The sequence below is a fragment of the Buteo buteo genome, chromosome 19 (genome assembly GCF_964188355.1).
Source record: "Buteo buteo chromosome 19, bButBut1.hap1.1, whole genome shotgun sequence".
Lineage (NCBI taxonomy): Eukaryota > Metazoa > Chordata > Aves > Accipitriformes > Accipitridae > Buteo > Buteo buteo.
In genome coordinates this window covers 8547575-8570032 of record NC_134189.1, presented here as the reverse complement: position 1 = coordinate 8570032, position 22458 = coordinate 8547575, and the positions used below count along the sequence as shown (strand labels likewise).

The window sequence follows — 22458 nt, the reverse complement described above, 5'->3', positions numbered from 1 at the left end:
GGTTTAGCTGCACAATGGGTAGGTATTTAAGACTAGTTGTGAGTAGTAAGGAGCCTGTTACACCTGTTAAAGGAAAGGGAACAGTACAGCTCAAAGCACAATCACAAGCCTGTTCTTCCTGATCCCGTGTTGCATAGTTTTCTGCCAAGGAAGGACTTGCTTCGCAAGTAGCTCCATGTGTGCGGGAAGAGAATGGCCACAGCCCTATAACCCAGCAGTGCTGGGCAGTTAAAGGAGCATCAGCCTGCAGAAGTCTCCATACTGACGGTAAGCAAAATAGCTTCATATGGTAGTCTCTAAGGCAGTAAACCCAATGAACCATACAAAGGTTAATGCTCTGCTGGTAAGATCCTTCATCCAGTTCTTGGCTAATGAAAGAGTATAATGGGAGATGAACACAATACTTTTCTGTTAAGGTCTCATGGAAGATTAGTATTTGCTGCAAATACCATCTCTGGTGTATCTGAAATAGAACACAGTTTCCTAGCAGTTTAAGTGTGGATAAAAAAAAAAAGTATAAACTACTACCAGGAGTAGTTTGGATTTGAAACACAAGAATATTGAACTTATATTTGGCTGTTTTTCTAGTGGTAAAAGGTGTAGAAACTAGTTGTTTGGAAGCTGGATTGCTACTTGTTCAGCTACTCTGAAAGGTTACGGTGTTTACTGTTGCTTAAATATGCAAAAATGCAACTACAGGCTAGTACCAAATCAAGATGAAATTAAGATTTAAAAAGTAAACATCAGGAAGAAGATGCCTGAAGATGATGAAGCTTTCTCCACAGCAGGCTATAGCAAAAGGCTTGGAGGCTAGCATTGAAGATTTCTCCCTCAGTTTGCACATAGCTGAATTAACCCCTGCTCTTTGGATGTGATAGCAAAGAACCTGGCCAGAGGAAGCATTGATTGTATAAGAAATATTTGCAAGACTATAAATCAATGATTCATTCTGCTTTATTTTTTGTGCTTCTCAGACAAGATTTTCCAGAAATATTTGCTACATGTTTTTCCCTATTTTCCAAGAACTTGTGAAACATGGGTAGACTGCCATCTGGTAAGCTAGCAGCATACCAGCCTTCTCAGGGCTTCTTTGCATGTAACCCAGACTGTATTTTATCATTACAGAGTTTGAGTTCCAGTTTATAGCTTAACAGTAACTAAGTGATGCACTTTGGTACAGAAAGATTGCAGTCAAAAAACTTCCTCTGTATAAGATTTCTTTCCTCCTTCTTCCCTGTTTCCACCTACTGGAAAAAAAGAAAACCCCCAACCCCAAACACCAAACAATTCAGTTCCAGTACATAGAAGAATTGAGCCCCCAATAGCAGAGCTTGCATGTGGGAGGAGCAATACAAAACCTTCTACTGCTACCAAGATGTTAAGTCTCCATAGCAGTAGCATATATACATGCCTAGGGCTAGCTTTCTGGTATGCCTCATACCATTCCCTTATTGCTCTAAGGTGAGGTTACATAATTAAACCATCTTACCCCTTGCTGAGTTTTACAGGAGCTTGAATCCCTTCTTCACACTCCCTTGAAAAAAATCTACAGGCATACTCTCAAGCTGCCTTTAGTCCATCACACAAACTACAGAAGGCTTCTGATTAAAATCAGCACATCAAAAGCAAGACAAGTTGGGGGGGGGGGGGCGGCAAAGTCCTTTCACCCCAGCATTGATTTAGGCCATTACTGGTGCCTTGGAAGCTTCATTACTCCTAGCAAGTCTATGTAGGAAGGCAGAGATCACTACTGGAAACAATTCTTATAATTAGTAAAGTGAAAGACAACTTTTTTCACCCCAGGAAGAAGGTTGGGACCCTAGTGTATCATATTCTGCCTGCTATGAAACCCCAGGGATATCTCCAGGTTTGTCTGGTGAGGAAGTCAGTACAGATGTGAAATCATGTACTCTTTCACAAATATTAAGCTCCTTGGGATGGGTGGCTACATGCCTGACATCGGGACACCCCTGAATGAAAATTTAAGCAGCAATGGATTAGTACTGTCCAAGCATGTGTCAGACTTTTTAAAGCTACTGGCAAAGAGTAAAGAGCTTGCACTAGAACAAACAGCTTAGAAGGGTCAAATCAGTGCAGAGCTCTGGTGCAAGTTTGTCTTGACACAGCCAGAAAATCATTCAAGGATATTATTAAAGGCAATAATTTTTACAGTTCTCTTTGGTTAAGGCAAGGGCTGGCAGCTTCCTGAGTCCTCTCAGCTCAGAAGTTCATGTTAAAGCATCAGCTGCCATGTTCAAAGCAACCTGTGCTACCAACAGCAACAACAATCTCTGAAGATACTTACAAGCCAAGCTGCAAGGTAGAGATATCAAGAGAGGTGGCCTGAGGCCACACAGCACACTTTCATGAATTGAATAAAATGAAACAGCCTCAGAAGAATGACAACTTCCAAGTTGTTCCTGAAATCTCTCTTCAACAGAGGCACTGAGTCTTCTCCACACTTGGACTGGCAATCACTGGCCTGGAATCAAGGTAGATGCTGTTTGGAGGGTTCTCTCCATGAAGCTGTAAGGTATTTCGGGCTATTAGCTCCTTAGCCATTAACATGAACACCTCTTCTATGTTTTGAGCTTCTTTTGCTGATGTCTCCAGTACAGCTAAGAGCCCATGCTTCTCTGCCAGCGTGCAAGCATCTTCAAACAGGACTTGGCGCTTATCCAGTGAATCTGATTTGTTCCCTGAAAAGAAGGCAAATAGGTAATTCAGTAATTTAGTCTCTCAAAACTTAATCTTTAAATGCAATCCATTCAATTTTGTTAAACAATAGATTTATGTTGGGAACAAAATTACTGGAAAAAACAAGATGTGAGCACATCAGAGCCACAAACATAGAATGCAAATTGAAACTGCAGCTAATCATATGATATCAAATGAGTTAAAATCCAAAACCTAAAAACCTGTGTTCATGTAGTTACTTGCTGTAATTAGCGGTGCCAGAGGATTATTTGGAAGCAACTGTTGGTCCCTATTCCCTAGTGTTTTTAAACATTAAGGAGCATTTAAGTTAAATATTTAGAAAAAAATAGAAATCTTGTTGCTATAGTGATTGCACACAGTAAACCAAAGCAGCATTGCTTGAAGGTTTATTCCTCAATCCTTCCAACTTCCAGCCTTCAGTGGAAGCCACACGTGTTATGTTAGTGTCAAGATACCTTGACACATCTCAAAGTGGATGCTCAGCTCTGAAGACCTGGAATGTTGTTAGTCTAAAGCAGATCTCCTCAAAAAAAACCCAAACCACTAAAACCCAGGAAGAACCTGCTCAACTATTAAATCAGATTTTAACATAACCTATTTATGCAAGTCAGTCATTTTAAGATGACGTCAAAACAGATAAGAATTCTCACCAGCTACCTTAATGCTTAAAACATCTATTTAAAAAGTTTCTGCACATATATATTAAACTTTTCATTGAAGCAGTTTACTCAAAATCTGCCAGAAGTCATGAAACACCTCAGATAAAATACCTTTGTATATTTAAGTAGTTGCAGCACGTGTGGAATTATCATCAGTTCTGGTACATGTAGTACCTGGCTGAAGTCTACATTCATAGTTTCAAGACAACCCTTGATCAAATTCAGATCTTGAATTTGAAGCATCTATAAGCCAACTCCCCTCCCATTAAGTCCCTTTCAGTTTTTCTAAAAGGGAAAAAAAAAAAAGCCACAGCCCCCCCCTAAAGCCCACCTTGCTTGAGGGTTATTTGCCTTCTTAAAAAGAGCCCCCCCCCACCCCTTCCTTCTTCAGTTCCAGATGGGAAAGTTAGATTTGTTAACTTTAACCTCATGTTAGAAAAGTGTATAACATGACTACATGTAATTAAACACTGCCAAAGTAAACCAAACAGCACCAGCTTTGGAAGAAAGCACCAAGCTGGATCCTTGACAAAAGCTTTATTTTTACCAATTTCAGAACTTCTTTCTTAAATAAACAAACAAACAAACAACAGCCTCCACCACACACACAGATAGATCTTGTTCTTCAGATTAATGAGAAAAGTTGGAAAAACCCTACCAAAGCTTAGCGATCCTCCCCCTCTTACTCATTCCAAGCACTGCAGTTACATGCAGGTCAGAATTTGTTGTTTGTTTCTTCAGAGGAAGAACAAGAAGAACCACCACAGCAGAAGTAAGTAATTTGCTAGGAGCACAAGCAGAAGCTTAGGTCCCATGCCTGCTGTGCTGTGGGGCTCAACGTTGCCTATCCTCAAGAGCCAGTTTGGGCTGGTGCGGCTGCATGCATTGCTCTCAGCACAGTGCCACAGTGGAACAGGCAGAAGCAGTGGAATGTAAATAAAGGCTCTGTCATTATACTACACCAGTTCTCTCATTTGCAGCTTCCTCCTTGGAGGAGGGAAGAGCAACAATAACCTGAAACACAAAGGGAAGGAACCACATTGCTTCCTACCAGCTCCATTCTCAACAATTTCTACCCATTTCTTTCCTCAGGAGGCAAAGTTTCCTGAATGCTAGTGGAATAAAGGAGGAGGAGGAGGAGGAGGAGGAATGCAAGCAGACTACTTCATGCTCTGGAAAAGCCATGTCCTCATCTACCATCTTACCTGATCAGAGTCCAATTACAGAGCAATGTGCATACATATCAAAAGAACAGAGAGGAAAGATGAGAATGAGGAGTTGTGTTGCTCTGTATGTTCCCCTTCGTCTTGAATTATTGAGCCGCTAAATTCCTGCGCATCAGGAGTACAGGGTCAGACTTACTGCAATTCTAACCTCAGTAAGGTTGTCCCTGCTTGCTAGACTAGCAGCAAGCTTGTTGCATTATTCCAGCAGGAAAGGAACAAGTAAAAAGGTTTCACTGTCTGCAATGGGCTTGGTCCTGTCAGGACCAGGCTGTGACTTTCCTCATTTTTTAAGCTTAGGCCAAAATGATACACTTTCTGGTCTCCTTTAATTAAAACTGCGTTGTTCTTTAATGCATAGTTTATAGATGCTTTAACTAGTGGGGGGAAAGCAAGGGGGATTTTATATACATATTAAAAAAGCTACATAACATAATATTTAAAATTAGATTCCTACCAATTAACATCATGACCAAGTTTGCGGCACCATACTTTTCAATTTCATGAATCCAGTGAGGAATGGATTCAAATGTAGACCTCCTAGTAAGGTCATAGGCAAGGATGGCCCCATGGGCACTCCTGTAATAAGACTGGGTTATTGTCCGGAAGCGTTCTTGACCAGCTGTGTCCCACACTTGAATCTGTAAAAGAAAGGACAGAAGTTGTAGTAAAGACCAGTGAATGTGACTTCCTAGGCATCTGCCATGAACATCTATGCTTTTGAAACCCCTTGTCTAGAGGGGGCTAGACCTGTCCCAGCTTATTCTACTACACCACAGTGTGGCTTTGTCCTCTAGATCTGAAGAGACACTTACATGCCTGTAAAGACAGTCTACACAGAGCAAAGAGAAAGCTGCAGGGGTAAACCCAGCTTTGCAAAAAGGCCAAGAAACCCAGTTTCAACAACTGTACCAGAAGATACCGAGCATTACAGCCTTTTAATAGGAAAGGAAGAGGAGCCAAGAAGCCCCGATGCAGGGCTGGGTAGAGCAAAGCTATGTAAAGGGCAGGCATCTGAACTTTTGTCTGCGCACAGAGGTAAGTTCTAGCCAACGATTTCTTCTGGCGTTTGTCTTGCAAATCTTCACCTTCCCCCAAATCAAGCAGGCGTCAAGACAGAGTCTTTGCATACTAGAGGGTTTTCCCTCCTTCACATCCCAACTCAATCCCCCGGAGCGAAGAGACACCCCCTCCAAACCAGAGCCGGCTTTCAAAGAACTTTCTGGGGGAAAAGCGTGAGCCCTCTCCACAGGTAGCTCCAGAGAAGCCACGAGAGCACGCACGTACCCAGATTGGGGTGACAGCCTCCCGCAGGGCATCCTCCTGAGGGAAAGCTCCCCTCGGAACCAGCCCCGGCCACAAAGGCTGCCAGCTTCTGCCTGCTGCCTTCAGCAGGTGCTGCCCACCGAGCGGCTGGGGCTCGCCGCGGCCACCGACCTTCACTTTCTTGCCGTCGATGTCCATGGAGCGCACGGTGAAGTCGACGCCGATGGTGTTCTGCTGCTTCTCGTTGTACTGCCCCGTCTTGAAGCGGTGCACCACGCAGGTCTTCCCCACGTTGGAGTCCCCGATCAGGATGATCTTGAAGAGGTAGTCGAAGGCATCGTCCGCGCCGGAGCTGGAGAAAGGCATCGCGGCTCCCGGGCGGGCCTGCGGGAGAGGGAAGCGCGGCGGTGAGGAGGAGGAAGAGGAAGAGCCGCCGCCCGGCCCAGCTCCACTCACGGCAGCCCGGGGAAGGAGCCCGAGCCCCGACCGGCCGCCCGCTCACCTGTTGGCGCTCACCTGCCGGGACAGGTAGCGCCCGCTTTGTACCCGCCCCGGCCCTCCCGGGGCCGCCGGGAAATGTAGTCCTCCTCCTCCTCCTCCTCCTCTTCCACAGCCCGGGGAGCGGTGCCGGCTCCGCTCCTTCCCCCCCCCTTCCCCAGCGCTGGGAGGCGGGCAAGGCCCCGGGGTCAGAGCCCGGGGGGGGGCTCTGCCTGGCGGCGGCGGGGCCCGGACTACAGCTCCCGCCGCGCCCGCCGGCCTCTCCCGCCGGAAGAGCCGCCTCCCCCCGACCGACTTCCTGAGGGCCGTGCTGGCCGCCGGGCCCGGTACGCGGGGGCGGGCGGTCTTCCCCCCCCGCGGCGGGGGAAGGCGACGCGACGCGGGGCGGGCGGCGGTTTAACGGCCGTGGCGGGTTAACGGTGGTGGTGGGTGGCGGAGCCGGTGCGTGCCCCGCCGCTGCCTGCTCGGCTCCCCGCCCCGCTGAGGACGTGGCCGCGGGGCCACCTGCGCCGGCAGCCGGGGGGGGGGTTCGCTGAGGGGGAAAAGGGCCGCGTCCTCGTCGCCCGCCTCGGCTTTGCAGCGGGGGAGCCGGCCCGGCCCCGGAGCGGGGCTGCGTGAGGAGCCGGCGCCTCAGCCCGCCTCAGGTGAGCCCTGCCCGCCGGCGGGACCGCGGCCTGTGCGCCGGGCCGCTCGGCCCAGACCGGGTCTCTGCCGCTGGAGCTGGGTTACCGCGGCCGGGGGGGGGGGAGCGTGTCTGTCGGGATGTCGCCGCCTCAGCGGTCGTGACCGCGCTGGGACCGGCGCGGTGTTCGGAGGAGATAGCCGGCTGGGGCTCTCGGGTGACGGGCGTCCGCTTCTGCCGGCTGCGGAGGGCCCCGGCGGGGGTTTGGGGTTGTACCGCTTTCCTTCCGTTTGGAAAGGGGGCATAAAAGAGCGTGTTGGGCTTGGTTTAAACATCTCCTTCGTTTTGCATTTTAGAATGTTAGTTCTGGTCATTCCTGCCGGCTCTGGCGGGCGGCAGGGTGCTATGAAGGTAGTTTATTTTGACCTTAAGGTGCCTTATTCTGACCTTAAGTGAAGGGGTTAAGGGAGAACGTGGAAAGCTTAACAAAAGCTTATTCAAAATATCGGTTAGCTGAAGGTAAATAGTGCTAAACAAGCAGACGAGGCAGCCTACCACCCTAAAAGCGGTTCTCTTCTTTTCTTACAGGCTTGCACTTCGCAGCCTTGTGTTCTGCGGTTTATCCTGCCTCCTAGCCTTTGCTCCCCCTCCAGTACAAATTTAATGTGGTATTCTCAGAATAATTAGAAGATTAATTTGTAAGGATAAACTCCTAGTTGCAGACTCTTCTAGCCTAGGGAGAATGCCAGTTTTGAATATAAAAATGACAGGGTGAAGAAAGAAAAAAAGGAAAACCGAAATCTTTCATAGTCATCTCTACGCTGTAAATAAGTGAAAAGTGTCGTCCTGTGCCACAAGGTCACCTTCTAGAAGGGTAGCTGAGATTGAAAAGCTCTGAGGAACAGACAATTTCAGTAGTAAATGCTATAAAAAAAAATGGGTGACTTTAAGGTCAAAACCAGGTCTTAACTTTAAAAAGACTCAGTATCTTGGACAAATAAGATCTATATTTGCATATGTTGACACGAATCAAGTAGTAAATCTCGTGCTTCAGGCTGTGAACTGATTACTCGAGGAAGGAACTTTTCCCGCAGCGTTGCACAACTGGCAGCGTTTTGCTTTCCTCAGGAGAGCTCTGTTATCTGCTCTTGCCTGGTGGGAGGGGAGGGGGAGCAAGTTCTTGTGTTTGACCAACAGCCTGCATGGTTCATAGGCTTGTAAGCACCATGGTGCTGGGAAATTGGGTTGCTTTCTCTTCATGCAGCTTCTGGGGGGGGACAGCCCTGAGCAGTTTTACTGCTGTCTGAAAGGAAGTAGCACTGTGTGATAGTGGTGTGGGTGCTGAGTTTTCATTTATTGATGTTGAGAAATGGGCTGGGACTTTAGATGGATGTAATTTCAAGACTACTTGTGAAGATGCCTCTTCCAAGTTTAGTCTTGCCTTTCTACAGCTTTTGCTGTAGGTGCTTTTTTTTTTTCCCCTTGCATGAACCCAAGCAGCCTAGAAGCGTGTCCCTATTAGAAGGTGCTGCCAGACCTGGGCAGGCTGTTCTAGCTGGAGGAATGGGAGCGTGGCTCAGCTGCACCTGGGCTGTGTAGATACAGGATGGTCTCAGATCTTGTATAGACTTGCTGCATTTGTCCTGGATGAGAATGGAGGTGTTCAAGTGTGGTGTAGGATAAACACTACTCCAGTGTCTCAAAGGTGTAATAGCTGGGTCCCTATTACTCAGAGGATCTCCATGCCATTCTCCGTTTTGGAGGTCAGATGTAGCCTTGGTTTCCATGATGATTAATATATCCAGTAGCAGCTGGCATCTGTTTGTCAGTCAGGCATGCATCATCATAGAGAGAACAGGAAAGGAAGACTTCTTACAGTGGAAGGTGTCTTGATGAAACCTTTAAAAGTTATTAGAAGGAAGAGCGGAAGCCTCTGTGAAATACAGACTTTTCAGCAGCAGAAATTTGGATAAGAGGGAGTCTGGGCAATGACTTCTAATTTCTCCAAGTGAGGTTATGAAGCTGAACCTGAGAAGTCTTCTGTCAGATTTACAAATCATTACAAAAAGCACCTGTGGATATGAAAGAACACAAAGGCATTATGTTCTGTCTTATTTCAGCTCTGGTTCTTTGGGGAACAGGGTTGGTGCATTATTTTACCTCTCCTCAGCATTCAGAACGTATGTGGTGGTTGAATGTTCTGAAAATGCAGTTCCCACCAACTACTTTGTCTAGCTGTCTTAAGCCAGCTAGCATGAACAGAATCAAGTTCTACCTTCAGCAGCGATATCAGTGTACAGCATATCTTTCTCTGCACTGCTCTCTCTGTTGCACGGGCACGAGTGTTGGTGTAGCTGCTTTGTGAGCTGTGGCAGGGAAATCTAGCTGAAAAGATCTCTGCCGAGAAAACAAAACGGAGGCATGGAGAGAGATTCATCACCTTGCTGCCCATCAGGGTCATTTCCCGGACTCCATTTGCAGAAATGTCCCCTCAGCCACACCAGCACAGCTGACAGAGTGGAGTAGTGTGGCACGAGCCAGCACTAGAAACCGTGTGTCTGTCGTAACCTTTCCTCAGTACTGATAATATCTGATATCTAGAAGTTTAGGCAGATGTCACCCATGTCCTATAGGTAGGGACAGGAAAGTATGACTTGCCACATGCTGTACTAATGAGTTAGTGACAGATGGAGCTGCAATGAAGGGCTTGAGAATGAATAAGCAGGGAGTCTAGCTGTTGGATTTCAGCACTGTCCTCGCAGTTACTTCCTTTTTTCCAGCTGTGCAAGTCAACTCTTGGGTATATTCTTTCAACAACATCCTAAAGAGGCAGTTAGATCCAAAACCATTCCCCACCAAGTAACCAAATGCTGCTTTCTTGACTTATTCACCAGCCTATAGCCAACCGGGTAGCAGTGGAAAGTTAGTTTATTTATGACCACTCTGTAGTGCACCGTATATGTAAAAGGTGCAGAATGGTCTTTAAGGTGGGAACACTGGAACTTGGTAGATCCTGGGGGAACTCCTTTGGTGATGGGCACTGAAGAGGCATCTGCTAGAAGGGGATGAAAAAGAAGTGGGTTGGAGGATAACCGTGGGCTTGCTGGGTTAATGGGAGTAAAAAGACATTTCTGGGCATAGAAGGTGTCAAGGAATGTACAGGTGATGAGATGGGCAGCGATGTGAAACAAATTGGGAAGGAATGGCATAGGGTAGTTCCTGCTGAATTCCAGCTGTTTGAGGAATGCAGCTGTATTTTATACATGTGTTTTAATTCAAGTATGTTTTCTTTTTTTTCTCCCTTTCCACTCTCTTCTGTTTAAGTAAGAAGAAAAATGACCTAAGCACCGTTCCGCCTTTGTGGCCAAGGGCAGGAGCAGGGGTAGGGCTGCCAGGAGGATGGCTTTGCCTGGAAGCTTACGGAGGCAGCCTGCAAGCAGAGGCCTTGTGTCCCATTGCACCCACCATCATATTGTTGTGTTCCTGCTGACCTTCTTCAGGTAGGTCGAGTGTATCTCTGCATAGAGAAGTGTTCATCTTGCTGAATGTGGGGAGGTGAGGGCATGTCCAAAGAAGGAGAATGAAGGCAGGAAAATTGTCTAAGCCTTTGGCTGTGAGCCTTGAAAACAAACTTAAATGCTAGTAGTACCAACCGGTCTGGGAGTCATGCAGTAGTGGAGCTAAGTGTGCTATGCCCCTGGGGAATCCAGCCACAAACAGGGTTTGCACCAAAGGTGAGGCTGACTGTGCCAAGCCAGCAGCAGTCTGTTGCAGAAGGGTGAATGTGGGTGGGTGTGGGGAGGAACTAGCTGAAATGAGGAAGGAAGCAAATCCTGATGCTCAGAACTCTGATGCCTGTTCTGCCTGATGGAACATGCTGTCGTTGCTTCCGGGGTCCTTTTTGTGCTGTTTGCAGAGGGTGGACAGGCCTCTAGAACAGAGAGGTCACTGCTTCAGATCTGAAGGTCTACTAGATTGGTTTGTTGAAAACTTGTCTGTTACACCAGCTGGCAACAGCTGGAATACCACACTGCCTCTCCTTACAAACTTTGTCTCACTGATATCCTTTGATCTTCACAGCAATACTGCCACTGATACCTAATCTGTCTCTGGAAGAACACTTGTAATGGTGGTTAGCCAGATGAGTGTGTCTTCTCTTTTCTCTTCATTGTTTTTTTCTTTTCTGAGGTACCTAATTGTTGTTGCACAGTCACCTCCTCTTTTGAAAATAAAAGAGGAGGTCCTTTACAGTCAAGACGCTATTTCACAACTCCCCACTAAAATCAGCGTGTCTACTCACAACTTGGGGGTTCTTACCGCTTACTACTATCTCCAAAACTACCAGTCCTCTGCTATGCTGCCTGCTTAGACAGCGTGTATCTGTATTTTGAGTCCCACCCTTTCCCACTTGACCTCCAGGGAAGATTTGGCCAACCTGTGCTTGTGTGTTTTCTGGCAGTTATTCCCTGCTCCATGCTTCCAGAAAAACATTCAGTAATGTCAAAGTCAGCATTTCCAGCCAATGGACTCCCTCCTGCCTAAACAGCACGGCCCCTGAGCTCCGGCCATATGAGGTAAGGACACAAGGGATAGGCAAGTGCAAAGAAAGATGGGTAACTTCCAGTATTCTCAGAATGTGAGTGGGAACTTCAGGTGTCTGGATTGTAGTTTTCTGGATCATCAGGTGATGGTGAAATCTTTCCTAGCAGTCCCCAGAGAGAAACTTCTCAAGAAGTTACAGTGTTCCAATAGAAATGGGAACCCCAGGAGACTGTCTGTAGTAGCCAGCAGCATGGGGGTGGGGAAGGAGGGGGAAAGAGTGACCCTACCTCTGAGTGTTGGAGGCAATAAATGAGTAGTTAACGGGTATACAGCGATCTCTGTAGAGCCCTGGCTGTGGCTTTCTCTGTGGCAGTGCTGCTGCTGCCACCCTACTAAAAGGATAGCCAAAGTAGGAAAGAAGGAAGCTATCTGAAAGTGCTAGCTGCTTATCCTGAATTGATACCGAAGAATGACATTTTATCTTGCATCTGAAAGGTCTGATTTCCAAAAATCCTGAACATCCAGTACCCCTTCTCTGTAAAATCCTAGCTTCTGTGAAAACAGTGGGAGTTTTGGCAGTGTTTGCTTGCAGAAAAAGAAGTTGTATACTGCTTGCATCTCACAAATGGGAATGCGAGAACTACCTCCTGACTCCTACTCATAGTCCTTTTAGGAACATGCTTGTTTTTAGCAGTGGCTTGTCCCAATGCTTTTGAGAAGTGCAAGAAAGTTATGTTAACATCTTGGTTGCAGGCCATGAGATCTATCAGAGCAGGGAGTTCCAAGTCAGTTGCTTTGGTGTTGTCTGCATTAGAAATTATTGGTTATTTGAACATTTGACTGAGGGATGATAAATGCTGACTTTTTGTGATAAGTGAAAACAGTGAATTGGGCCTGTAATGTGTTCAGGATTTCATAGTGTGGCAAAAAGGAGCGAGCATCTCAGGGATGCTAAAATGAACTACAGGGTATTTATATTTAGTTCCTTAACTGACATTCAAACAACTAGTATATTTTGGAAGCTGTTTTGATTTATTTTTTTTTAACATAGATGATGTAGTGTTTGCTGGATATTGAGGTATATGTGTCTAATCAAGAAAAATGGTCAAAATGGTCCTTTTGGTATCAGTTGAGATTATGTCAGTTAACAGTAAAGTGCGCTTTGAGAAACTGATAGAACAGATTAAGGACATGAACAGAGAAGTCACGTGCTGTCAGTTTTGAACTTTGGTATATCTTTTTAACTACAGTTGTTCTTTATTTTTATACTTAAAAATATTTTTTTAAAGTATAACAAAATTTTCTGCAATTGTTTTGTGAGTAGGACCAAGTATGATTTTATTAGAAGGACAACTTAGATCTATACTTTTCAGCCTTTAAAGATTTGTGGGTTCTGCGGAGGTTGTTTAATGAATTTAAGCCTAATGACAAAAGATTTGATTCTCTTATCTTTCTAAGACTCTTAATAGCTTGTGGACCTCCAGGGATCTCTGGTTGAAAGTTGAAAGCTACTGGTGTAAGTAGGTATTGGTGGCCTCAAGTGGCAAAAAGTTTTTCAAGGGATTTATTAATTTTCTTGGCCACAGGAGACTTAAGCAGAAGCTGTTTCAATAGGCCTTACCAATGTTACAACTTTTAAACTATGTGGATGTGTAATTAGTGTTGTCTGTACAGGATGTTCTGGAGAGGTAGAATCAAACTAAAACTGATATTTGAGTTAGGTGCATCCATAGATCAGGTTTGGATTGGGTTTGTTTGTTTGTTAATGGGGGGCATGGCAGGGAGGGAAGAAAACTTTGTCCTGATTAACTTCATTCATTCTTAAGTCATCCTCAAAGCTTGCTATTTTCAGCTGATGTCATTAATCTTAGTTTGGGGACAATTGAGTCTTTTTCCCTTTTTTTGATCATATTGAAAGTAAAATGAGACTCAGTAAGCACAAAAAATAACAACATTAGTGACTGGAATTCATTGTAAATAGTTTCCAGCCAGTCTATTTCTTCTTGTTCCTTCTGTGTTCTTTCTTTTCTGTTTGTGGTCTGTCATTTCTTACTATGGTTGCTGCCACAAATACTTTAAGGGAATTATTCATTTAGTGAAGACAGCAAGATAAGTACAGAAGAGATGCTGCACATAAAACAGAATATGCCTTTATTGTATTATTCATTAAGATGCTCATCAGTGTTTCTGTGTAAGCAGCTGTCTAAGAGTTGCATGCTTGTTAGAAGTAGGGTTTGTTTTGCTAGTCATTTGTCTTGATCCAGGTGGAATGAGCATTTCTTTCTTCTGGTTTGCTAGCTTCCCCTTTAGAAGTGAAACAAAGTGGCAGTGGACATTTTCTGCAGTAGATAATGCCAGAATTCTTCTTGATTTGATAATTAAAGTGTTCAAGGAATGGGAGGTTGATGGGGTCAGATGCTGTTCTGCTTTGGAGGTGGGGTTTCCATCATGAAAGAGTAGAATGAGCTGTGCCTTTCCCTGTTTACCTGTTAAAATTTTCTCTCTGTAGCTCTGGAACAGCAGCCATTTATTTCCAAATGCAGAAGAAGCAACTCTCTTCTTGGGGACATTGGACACTATCTTTTTGTTTTCCTATGCTATGGTGAGTAAAAGTAACCCAAAGCTGCTAAGCTTTGGTTGAATCTTATTGAGATGATCACGCCCACATTTGGAGGGGATGAACAGGATCTTCTTCTTGGACTTGCCTAGCACTAATGCAGTTAAAAAGCTCAGTTCAGGAGCAGATTTTTTTTCTTTAAATTTCTATTAGTTCTGTCCATGCCCGTCACCCATGTGAAGATGCTTGTTAACAAATGCAAGAGAAATACTATCACTTCAGAATTTCTCACACCACTGTTGCCAGTCAGTGGGAGGGCTAGTTCTATCTCTCCAGGGGTTCTCAGCTGAATTTTTTAAAAATAAGAAATGTAATGAACAACTATGAGCATGGGTTTCTTTAGTGGCAGAAGTAGCGGTTAGAATCAAAGTGTACGTTGGTATAATAACAGTGTTTGGATCAGCTTGACCCTTCTACATTGTTTTAAATCTTGTAGATAACAGATGCAAATCTTGTGGCTTTATTTAATGCTGTGTTTTGTTCTTAGGGTCTCTTTGTCAGTGGCATAGTTGGTGATCGCCTGAATTTACGCTGGGTTTTGTCTTTTGGCATGTGTTCCTCTGCTCTGGTGGTAAGTCAGAACATATAGGTGTGATTTAGAGATCTCTCTTAGGGTTTCTTCACAGGGTTTAACTTTAGGGCGGAAGAGGCTCTGTTTCTGTGTGAATCTGCCCATGAGCTGTAGCTGTACCTCAGTAGTCTCAAAGTCTGCATGTAAAACTTTGTCCTGGATGCACTTATTGCATTGTCTAAAGCATAGAGCTATGCTAGATGACTCACCTCTTCCTGAAATATCTATTTATGGATACTGTGTCAGAAGGAAATTCCTAAGTTTGAGGCACTGTCTAGAGACTTACGAACAGCTTTTGCACAAGATTGGTGTATTTGGACTTCTTGGGACTGTTTTGTATTATAGCTGTTCTCCTAGCCCACATTTGTTGTCATCAAGGCTTTTGCTTCCAATTGCAGTCTTTGCTCTCTTCTGTAAAGGACATGCTAACAATACTAAGCATTCATTTACTTATTTTATAATTGCTGGGAGGGCATGTGTCAAAAAAGAATGTCTGCTTAAAACAAAAGGGTTCTTCAGGTTCAAGCCACTGCAGATAAGTGTGAATCGGTTTTATCTCATTGTGGTTTTCTGGTTATTAAAGTAGTGGTAAAATGTGTGGAGTGCTTTTGATTTACCCAGCGGCTACAAACCCCACTATGGCCTATTGCGTTCTGCAAACACATGACCACAAACATGCATCAAGGATAGTGTGCCACAAAGTGTGTTTATTTTGGCTAGTTTGGATTGGGGCTATTAGTAATTTGAGACCTGGCTGTTCTATTGCTGTTAAATTTTGCTCAGATAAATGACTGCTGAGGGTTTTGTGTTTGCACAGACCCTTGTGAATTCAGATGTCAGTACAATAGCAGATCAAGAGGCTACTGTATTTTTAGTGTTGTTACTGCAAGTATTTGTCTCTTTCTTCTCCTCTGCTGTTATAACTGTGCTGTTTACAAAGACAAAAGTCTTTCGGAGGGGAAGTGCCATGACAGCACATTTGTCTCTGGAGTTGTTTGGGCTCTGGAGTCAGTGCTGTGGTGTCTCAGCAGAGGGTGCTGTTAGCTCTGAGCTGGTCCTTAAACAATGCCAGGCTTGCGTCTGGCCTGGCCCCTGCGGGGGACCTGCTCCCTGAAATGTTGTTTCTTCTTTAGGATCCCACTCCTGCCTGGCTTTCAGCAGTAGCCTCAGGGTTTCTTCACTGCTTTGTTGTTTTTTTTGTTGTTGTTTTTTTTATTTCCCTCCTCTTTAGGTATTCTTCTTTGGCACACTCACAGAATGGTTGCATTTCTACAACAAGTGGTTCTACTGCTGTCTCTGGGTTGTGAATGGTTTGCTGCAGTCCACTGGTTGGCCCTGCGTGGTTGCTGTCATGGGCAATTGGTTCGGAAAAGCTGGGTAAGTTTTCTTCAGTGACTCACTTATCTGACCTGCTGAGTAGCAGCTTGAGCTGAAAGTCTCAAACCAAAAAGGCCAACTGTTAGGTCAGAATTAAAGTTAAAGTTATGTGGGATGAAATATGCCCTACTTGTTACTATTATATGTTGGTTTTTTGGGTTTGGTTTTTTTTTTTACCCTTCCCTCTGGAGCCACAGAACAGCTTGGTGTGAGCACAATTGTGTGTGTTAAAGGCACAGGTTTAAACTTCAAAAGTCCAGTAGCACAGAGTGGCTGAATTCGAATTTTCATGCCACTGGAAAACCTGTTTCTGTCTACTTACCACTGAAGAGACCTAATGGAAACTGACTCATTTTAGGTTCAACTCTGTCACTTTGGGGTATTGCAGATGAGCTCCAGCCATAGCTTGTAACCCTGTTGTTGCCAGCTCACCTCTGCTGTAACAGGTGTTTCAGGATAGAGGTTCCTCACTTATCTATTTGGTACCCACAAGTTATTCTGTGTTTTGTTTTAAGTGACCTTTGAGTCTCTTTGAAGTGGACTGGGAGAATGCTGTCACTTTATTCATAAGTTAAAGTTCACTCGAATGTTATATCTTTGTCTTGCTCCTAATGTCACCTCTCCCCGCATTGCCTTTTTCAAATTTTCTTCCCCTTCTGCAGGAGAGGTTTTGTGTTTGGACTCTGGAGTGCCTGTGCATCTGTGGGAAATATCCTTGGGGCGTTCCTTGCCTCCTGTGTTCTCAAGTATGGCTATGAGGTAGGTATTGCTGTCTGGCTTCTAGCTAGGACTGCATGTCTGATTGGGTTGTGAGAGACTAGTTTCTTATCCTGTCTCTGAGAGATAACAGGCTCAGAGTGTCCAGTTTCATCTTCCTGAATTCTGTGGTAGCAAGCAGTAGGCAGAATAGAAAGAGTATTCCTTTACTGACCCTTCCAAGTTGGGAGAAATGAGCCCGAGACTTTTCTGTAAATGGGACTGGTGTTATTGAAGAGCCCTAGTGTCACAGTATACCCTCTTCTGATTTGTGTGCCTTAAAGTGCTCTTCGGAGTCATCCATCACAGGTTCTCACTTAACTGAAATCACTGCTGCTGAATAGTGGTGAGGTTCTGACAGGCATGGAGGCATAGCTCCTCTAACTGGGAGGAGGCCAGGCGTGTGCTACGTTGCTGTAATGCAGCAGGCCGGCAACTGAATACAGGGAACGTAAGTGAACCAGCACATCTTGCAGTGTGTGACCTATGAGGACAGGCTAACAGAGTCACTCTGGAGATGAAGAGGCTTAGGGTACCAAATAGCAGCCTTCCAAAGCCTGTGAGAAGACTGCTGAAAAATCAGTGAGACCCTTTCCTGGGTTGCATGGTGAGAGAGCTAAAAAGCAGTGAGTATAAAGTGAAGCAGGGACAGTTCCAACTGGATGTTTGGAAAACTATTTCACTATGAAGTTAGTTAAGCACTGGAACAAGGGGCCAGAGCCTGGATGATCTGTCTTTGGAGGATTTCGAGACCTGATTGAACAAAGCCCTGAGCAACCTGGTCTGAACTTGGTGTTTGACCCTTCTTTGAGCAGTCCCTTCCAATATAGCTGGATCTGTAGTTGTGTTGGGTGAGGTCCTTCCTCACTGCTGTCACCTCAGTACGCTAAAACAGATGTTTCAGTGTGGTCTTTCAGCCTCGATAGAACCAGATGCAGAGATCACTTGTTTCCAAGTTTTATGAATGTAGTCTGGGTTGTTGTAGCTGTGTTTACTCTCTGACAAGGCTGGAATGTAAAGAAACCCTCATTAGTCAGGGAAGCCTCTGTAACTGGAAGTGTTTTTTAAAAAAAAATTGTATTCATTTATCTTCAGTATGCTTTCTTGGTGACTGCCTCAGTACAGTTTGCTGGAGGAGTCATTGTCTTCTTTGGGCTCCTGACATCACCAAAGGAAGTGGGTAAGTAGAAGAGAGCTGTAGCATTTCAGTCCCTTCATGGAAAGCAGATCTGCAGCTTTCCATGTAGTACTAAAAGTACTGCTCGTTCTGACAGCACTTATCCTCAGGGATCTTATAAAATGGTGTTGCACTTTAGTGTATTTCATGGACCAAATGCTTTACTCGCCAAAATCACACTAAATGCCATCGTGCATAATGTGTATAGGGTCTGGATATTTTAAAAAGCGAAATAAAACAACCTGTCTCTAACGTCTCTATTAAGATGTGCCTAATGATCAGGTTTTATTCACCTGGAAAATCAGTACTTTTTAAAGAAAGAGTAGGCAAACTGATAACTGGCCATTGTAGGAGAAAACTATGGCAAGCCTTAACTGTGCAGTGGGAAGGGAAAATACTTTTCATCTGCAGATGTCCCACAGCCAGTTAAATAGGTCTTAGGTTGGATATGGTCCTTCTCTGAGAAGATGGTAGGCAAGCCAAAGTGTAATAGGAAAACAAACTTCTGGGCTTTGACAGGGCCACGGAGGAGGTTTCCCAGGTGCCTGCAAAGGCTGTAAAGTTGGTAGCACTAAAGCTACCATAAAGAGTGCTCATAAGAGCACGCAGCAGCCCAGAAAGCACAGTGCAGTTCCTAGGGTTTCTGTTCCAGTGAAGGTGTTAACAGGCAGCAGCTGAGTAGTTGCTGGTACGCTCAGCCTCGATGCTCAAGGGAAGTGGTACCCAGGAGCCAGGTCCAAGGATCTCAACCACTAAATAAGTGGGAAAATGCACTAATTTGTTGTGCCTTCCAACTAATGGCCAGACACTCAGAACAGACAAAGCTGATGCCAGGATCAGACAGAGTACTTTCAAGAGTGCCAGAAGACAAAGGGTAGAAACTGGTGACGCTGCAGAACACCATCTAGGAGAGTTTTTAAGCCAAAGGAGGGTGGAGGTATGGGAGAGCAAGGGAATTGCTAGAAGGGAGAACTGCTTAAAAGAGGCAAGCATAGCTTTAGAGTGGGGAGAGGGTGAATGGGCTCTGGTCAGTTTTTCTTGTTGTTGCATATCCATTTTAAAACTTAGGCCTCCCTGAGCTTGGAGCAGATGAAGATGACAGTGTGGAGGAAGATGCCAACAGACCTTTAATGGGCAATGATGATGTAGATGATGATGACCGGAATTACTCTATTCAAGCAACTGACACTGACAACCAGCCAAAGGCCATTGGCTTTTTCCAGGCTTGTTGCCTTCCAGGTGTAGTACTGGTGAGGACACAGATTCTTGAGTGAGATCTGACTTATGTTGTTAAACATAAAGCTGACTTCTTGTGTTGTCAGCATTTGTTGACATCATTGTTAATATGTTGGCCGTGTGTTGTAGTTGTTGACATCTGACTTCTTATGCTGTTAAAACCTTGGGGCTGGGACTGTCATCCTTGTGCTCATGGATTATAATACTGTCTGGGTATGTGATTGCATGTTGCTCTTCCCATTGGACTCCTTCATTTAGTGCATGTAATGAGCCAACTAAGGGCAGAGATTCTGCCCTTTTTGCTGCTGAATTTAGGAGGCCAGGAACAAAGGTGGCTGTAGGATGCTTTCTTGGTAAGGTAGCTATATTGCCCCGAGGAATAGGATTCTCACTGCTAGCTGAGCATCACACAGAACTCTGTGGCACTGATATTGGGGTCTGGGGTTTTTTAATTGCCTTAAAGCAGAAAGCTGGCCTCAAAAGCCTGAATCAGCATGATGTAATGCAGTGAAGTAGGCAGGGTTTTTATAAACAACTGGAAACAAGGCCTGGTGATGCAGTTTCCACATATCGTCATCCTGTGCCTTGTGTGAGAACCTATATTTCTGCATCAGCAGTATCGCCCAATTCATGGATTTGGTTCAGCTGAAAAATTAACCTGCCATTAAAAAACAATGTTAACTTTCTGTGTCAGTGGGCTGTGTGCCCCCTGAATACTAGAACTAGTACAAGAAAAGGGGGCAGCGTGGCTGGTTCAGTAATACAGTGTGAACTCTCTGGATTTGATCATGAAACAAAATTACTGAATGGATAGTATTGTCAGGTACCCTTAATGAGTAAAGTGGTTGGTTGTAGTGATTAAGGCAACACAAAATCTAGAAGGGTTGGGTGGGTTGTCAGTGTTAAGGGTGCTGGACAGCCACAGTTCTCTTTTTAAAGACCCTAGTTGAGGGATGGCAAAAGAAAGCATACCCGTCTTGAGTTCTTTCCTAATATGGCTAAATGCATATAAACTATAGCTCGGTTTTGGTGGTCCTTAGAATGGGCTGATGTCCAAAGAACCTTTAGGCAAAATTTCCTAGTGGTGGAGGCTTCCTCAGTTGATGTGTGACTTTTTTTCGTTGGCCAGAACATAAGGAGGTACTATACAACTGATGTTGCTGTTTCTTCTGAGGACTATCTGTGCATTAACCCAGCAACATGAACACCTCTGAGTCTGAGTTTTATCTGATGTCAGATCAGTGCCCAACTAGGACACTATGTCAGATCAGTGAGAGACCAAATACTGAGAGAACCTCCAAAGCCTTGTCAAGATTCTACAAAGACTTTATTTGACATATTTTTTCTGTAGTTCCTCTCTTCTCCTGCTGAGTGATATGGTGGAAGAGTTTTAGTACAGACAGCTTTCCCCTGAGCCCTCTGTATTCCTGGGTTCCCTTTGATGTTCAGCATTAAGCTTTCATAATGCTGCCTTCTTACGTGAAATGCAGAAGCACTTCCCTCTGAAAGCTTTAGCTGGATACAGAGCTTTGTCGGAAGAAGCAGAAATGCTGTTTGCATTTCTCAAGTGCTAACTGCTTGCTGGCCCTCTCTTTGTGTCCCAGTACTCTTTGGCCTATGCCTGCTTGAAACTGGTGAATTATTCATTCTTCTTCTGGCTGCCCTTCTACCTCAGCAACAACTTTGGATGGAAAGAAGCAGAAGCTGACCAGCTCTCGATCTGGTATGATGTGGGAGGAATAATAGGTGAGTGAGCAAGTGAATGACATCTTCCTGCAGTTGTCCTGCTAGTGTTTGAAAATGAAAGACAACGATTGCAGCTGAGAGCAGTCATGTTCGGTGGGATCTAGTTGTTTACTGAATATATGAAAAGTCTAGTTCCGTATGTAGCTGCTTGGCTGTGTTTTATTCTAAAACACAGAGTATGTGAACCCCCTAAAGAGTTTACATAGAATTTAAAGGGCACTGTTGTATTCTTGGACATTACTCTCAGTGGGCATTTTCTTTACTCGCTAGGACTTCTTGAAAAGTGCCGTGTACAAAATGGTGTCCCTGCTCCTTGCTGCTTCCTTTTTGACAGGTATCCTTGGGGGAGAGTTTAGATCTGGACTTACTGGGTACTGTACTGTCCCTTCTGCCCTGTATTTTTAAGAACAGACTCAGCACAGATCTCAGCAGAGCAGGCACAACTGTGTTATGTTCAGAAATAAAGTGTAATTGCACTTGTTTCTGCTGGCTGCAAAATCTGACCCTGTTCCTCCAGAATAAAGAACATATTGTATATGTGTTTAGACTTCCACTCTCCTGTGCTCAGTTTCTTGCTTTATTACCTTGTCCAGTTAGCTTTCCTAGAATAGACATCATTGTTTTGGTCTGTTCAGGGTCAGTTTTTTTGCCTCCGTGGCCTTTTCTATGTTAGGCCTTCTCAACATTCTAGTTTTTACCAGCAGACCAGTTCTTACAGAGGTAGCAATGATACTTAAGGTGTTTTTTATCAGCTATCGACATTTTTTGCAATTAGTTGCACCTACCCTAAGTAGGTGAGACAGCAGGGAGTGTGAGGACCTTGTGTGCTAATGCTTTCCCTGTGGAAAAGAAGTGCCTTTTCCTGCACTTAAAGAAGCCAGCCACAATGTTGAGCTTGTTTACGTCCAGAGTTTTGGTGATCCTAGAGCTGTGATGGTCCTACAGGGGAAGGAAAGGGAAAGCAGGAGCATTAGCTAGTGGTGTGCCAGAAAAAAAAAGTAATAAATTCCTGGGAAAGCAGTATGAGTAATTTTTCCTGCTCTGAGCCACTTAAGTTTACTCTTGTCTCTGTGTCTGGGGCAGTAAGGGCAGGACACTTAGTTTTCAGGATTTTAGAGAGAATGTGTATTGATGAGAAGGCAAGAGGCCACTGCACTCAGTGAAATGATTTTTGTTCAAGGTGTTAGCATCCTGAGCCTGACAATGATTTATTGTTTTGCAGGTGGGACTATCCAGGGCTTGATTTCTGATGTGCTACAGAAGAGAGCCCCAGTGCTAGCAACTAGCCTGCTCTTTGCTGTAGGCTCTCTTTTTGGATACAGCCGTGAGTATGCTTTTGCTGCACAGTGGTAAGAGGTCCGTTCGGCACTTATTAGAGAGAACCAGAGCACAGCCTTTTCTAATTATGTTTTCTGGTCTTGAAACTGCTTCTGGATCAGGATTGTGCCTT

General features: G+C 44.8%; 2 protein-coding genes across 15 annotated transcripts in view; one reads left to right on the top strand and one right to left on the bottom strand.

The window, feature by feature from the left end:
* Positions 1-943: 943 nt before the first annotated feature.
* RAB19 (RAB19, member RAS oncogene family) lies at positions 944-6642 on the bottom strand. Of its 2 annotated transcripts, none has more exons than XM_075051994.1 (4): positions 6383-6642; positions 6038-6250; positions 5058-5241; positions 944-2699 (listed from the first exon to the last, which is right to left on the bottom strand). In XM_075051994.1, the coding sequence occupies exons 2-4, from the start codon at positions 6230-6232 to the stop codon at positions 2434-2436; spliced, it is 645 nt and encodes a 214-aa protein (XP_074908095.1). In that variant the 5' UTR covers positions 6233-6250; positions 6383-6642; the 3' UTR covers positions 944-2433. The 2 variants fall into 2 exon arrangements, with proteins under 2 accessions (XP_074908095.1, XP_074908094.1); XM_075051993.1 differs by having other exon boundaries at positions 6369-6639.
* An 18-nt stretch (positions 6643-6660) lies between these two features.
* SLC37A3 (solute carrier family 37 member 3) overlaps positions 6661-22458 on the top strand; it is a 50886-nt gene continuing 35088 nt past the window's right edge. For 12 of the 13 annotated variants that reach the window (XR_012653655.1, XR_012653664.1, XR_012653657.1 and 9 more), the window contains exons 1-11: positions 6708-7008; positions 10311-10486; positions 11446-11560; positions 14038-14130; positions 14633-14716; positions 15948-16093; positions 16756-16852; positions 17945-18029; positions 19095-19276; positions 20867-21008; positions 22231-22332. Coding sequence is in view for 1 of the 13 variants with exons in the window: in XM_075051992.1 (XP_074908093.1) it covers positions 10386-10486; positions 11446-11560; positions 14038-14130; positions 14633-14716; positions 15948-16093; positions 16756-16852; positions 17945-18029; positions 19095-19276; positions 20867-21008; positions 22231-22332 (1147 nt within the window). In the remaining 12 variants the exon portion in view is untranslated. The other variant, XR_012653656.1, reaches the window with a different exon arrangement.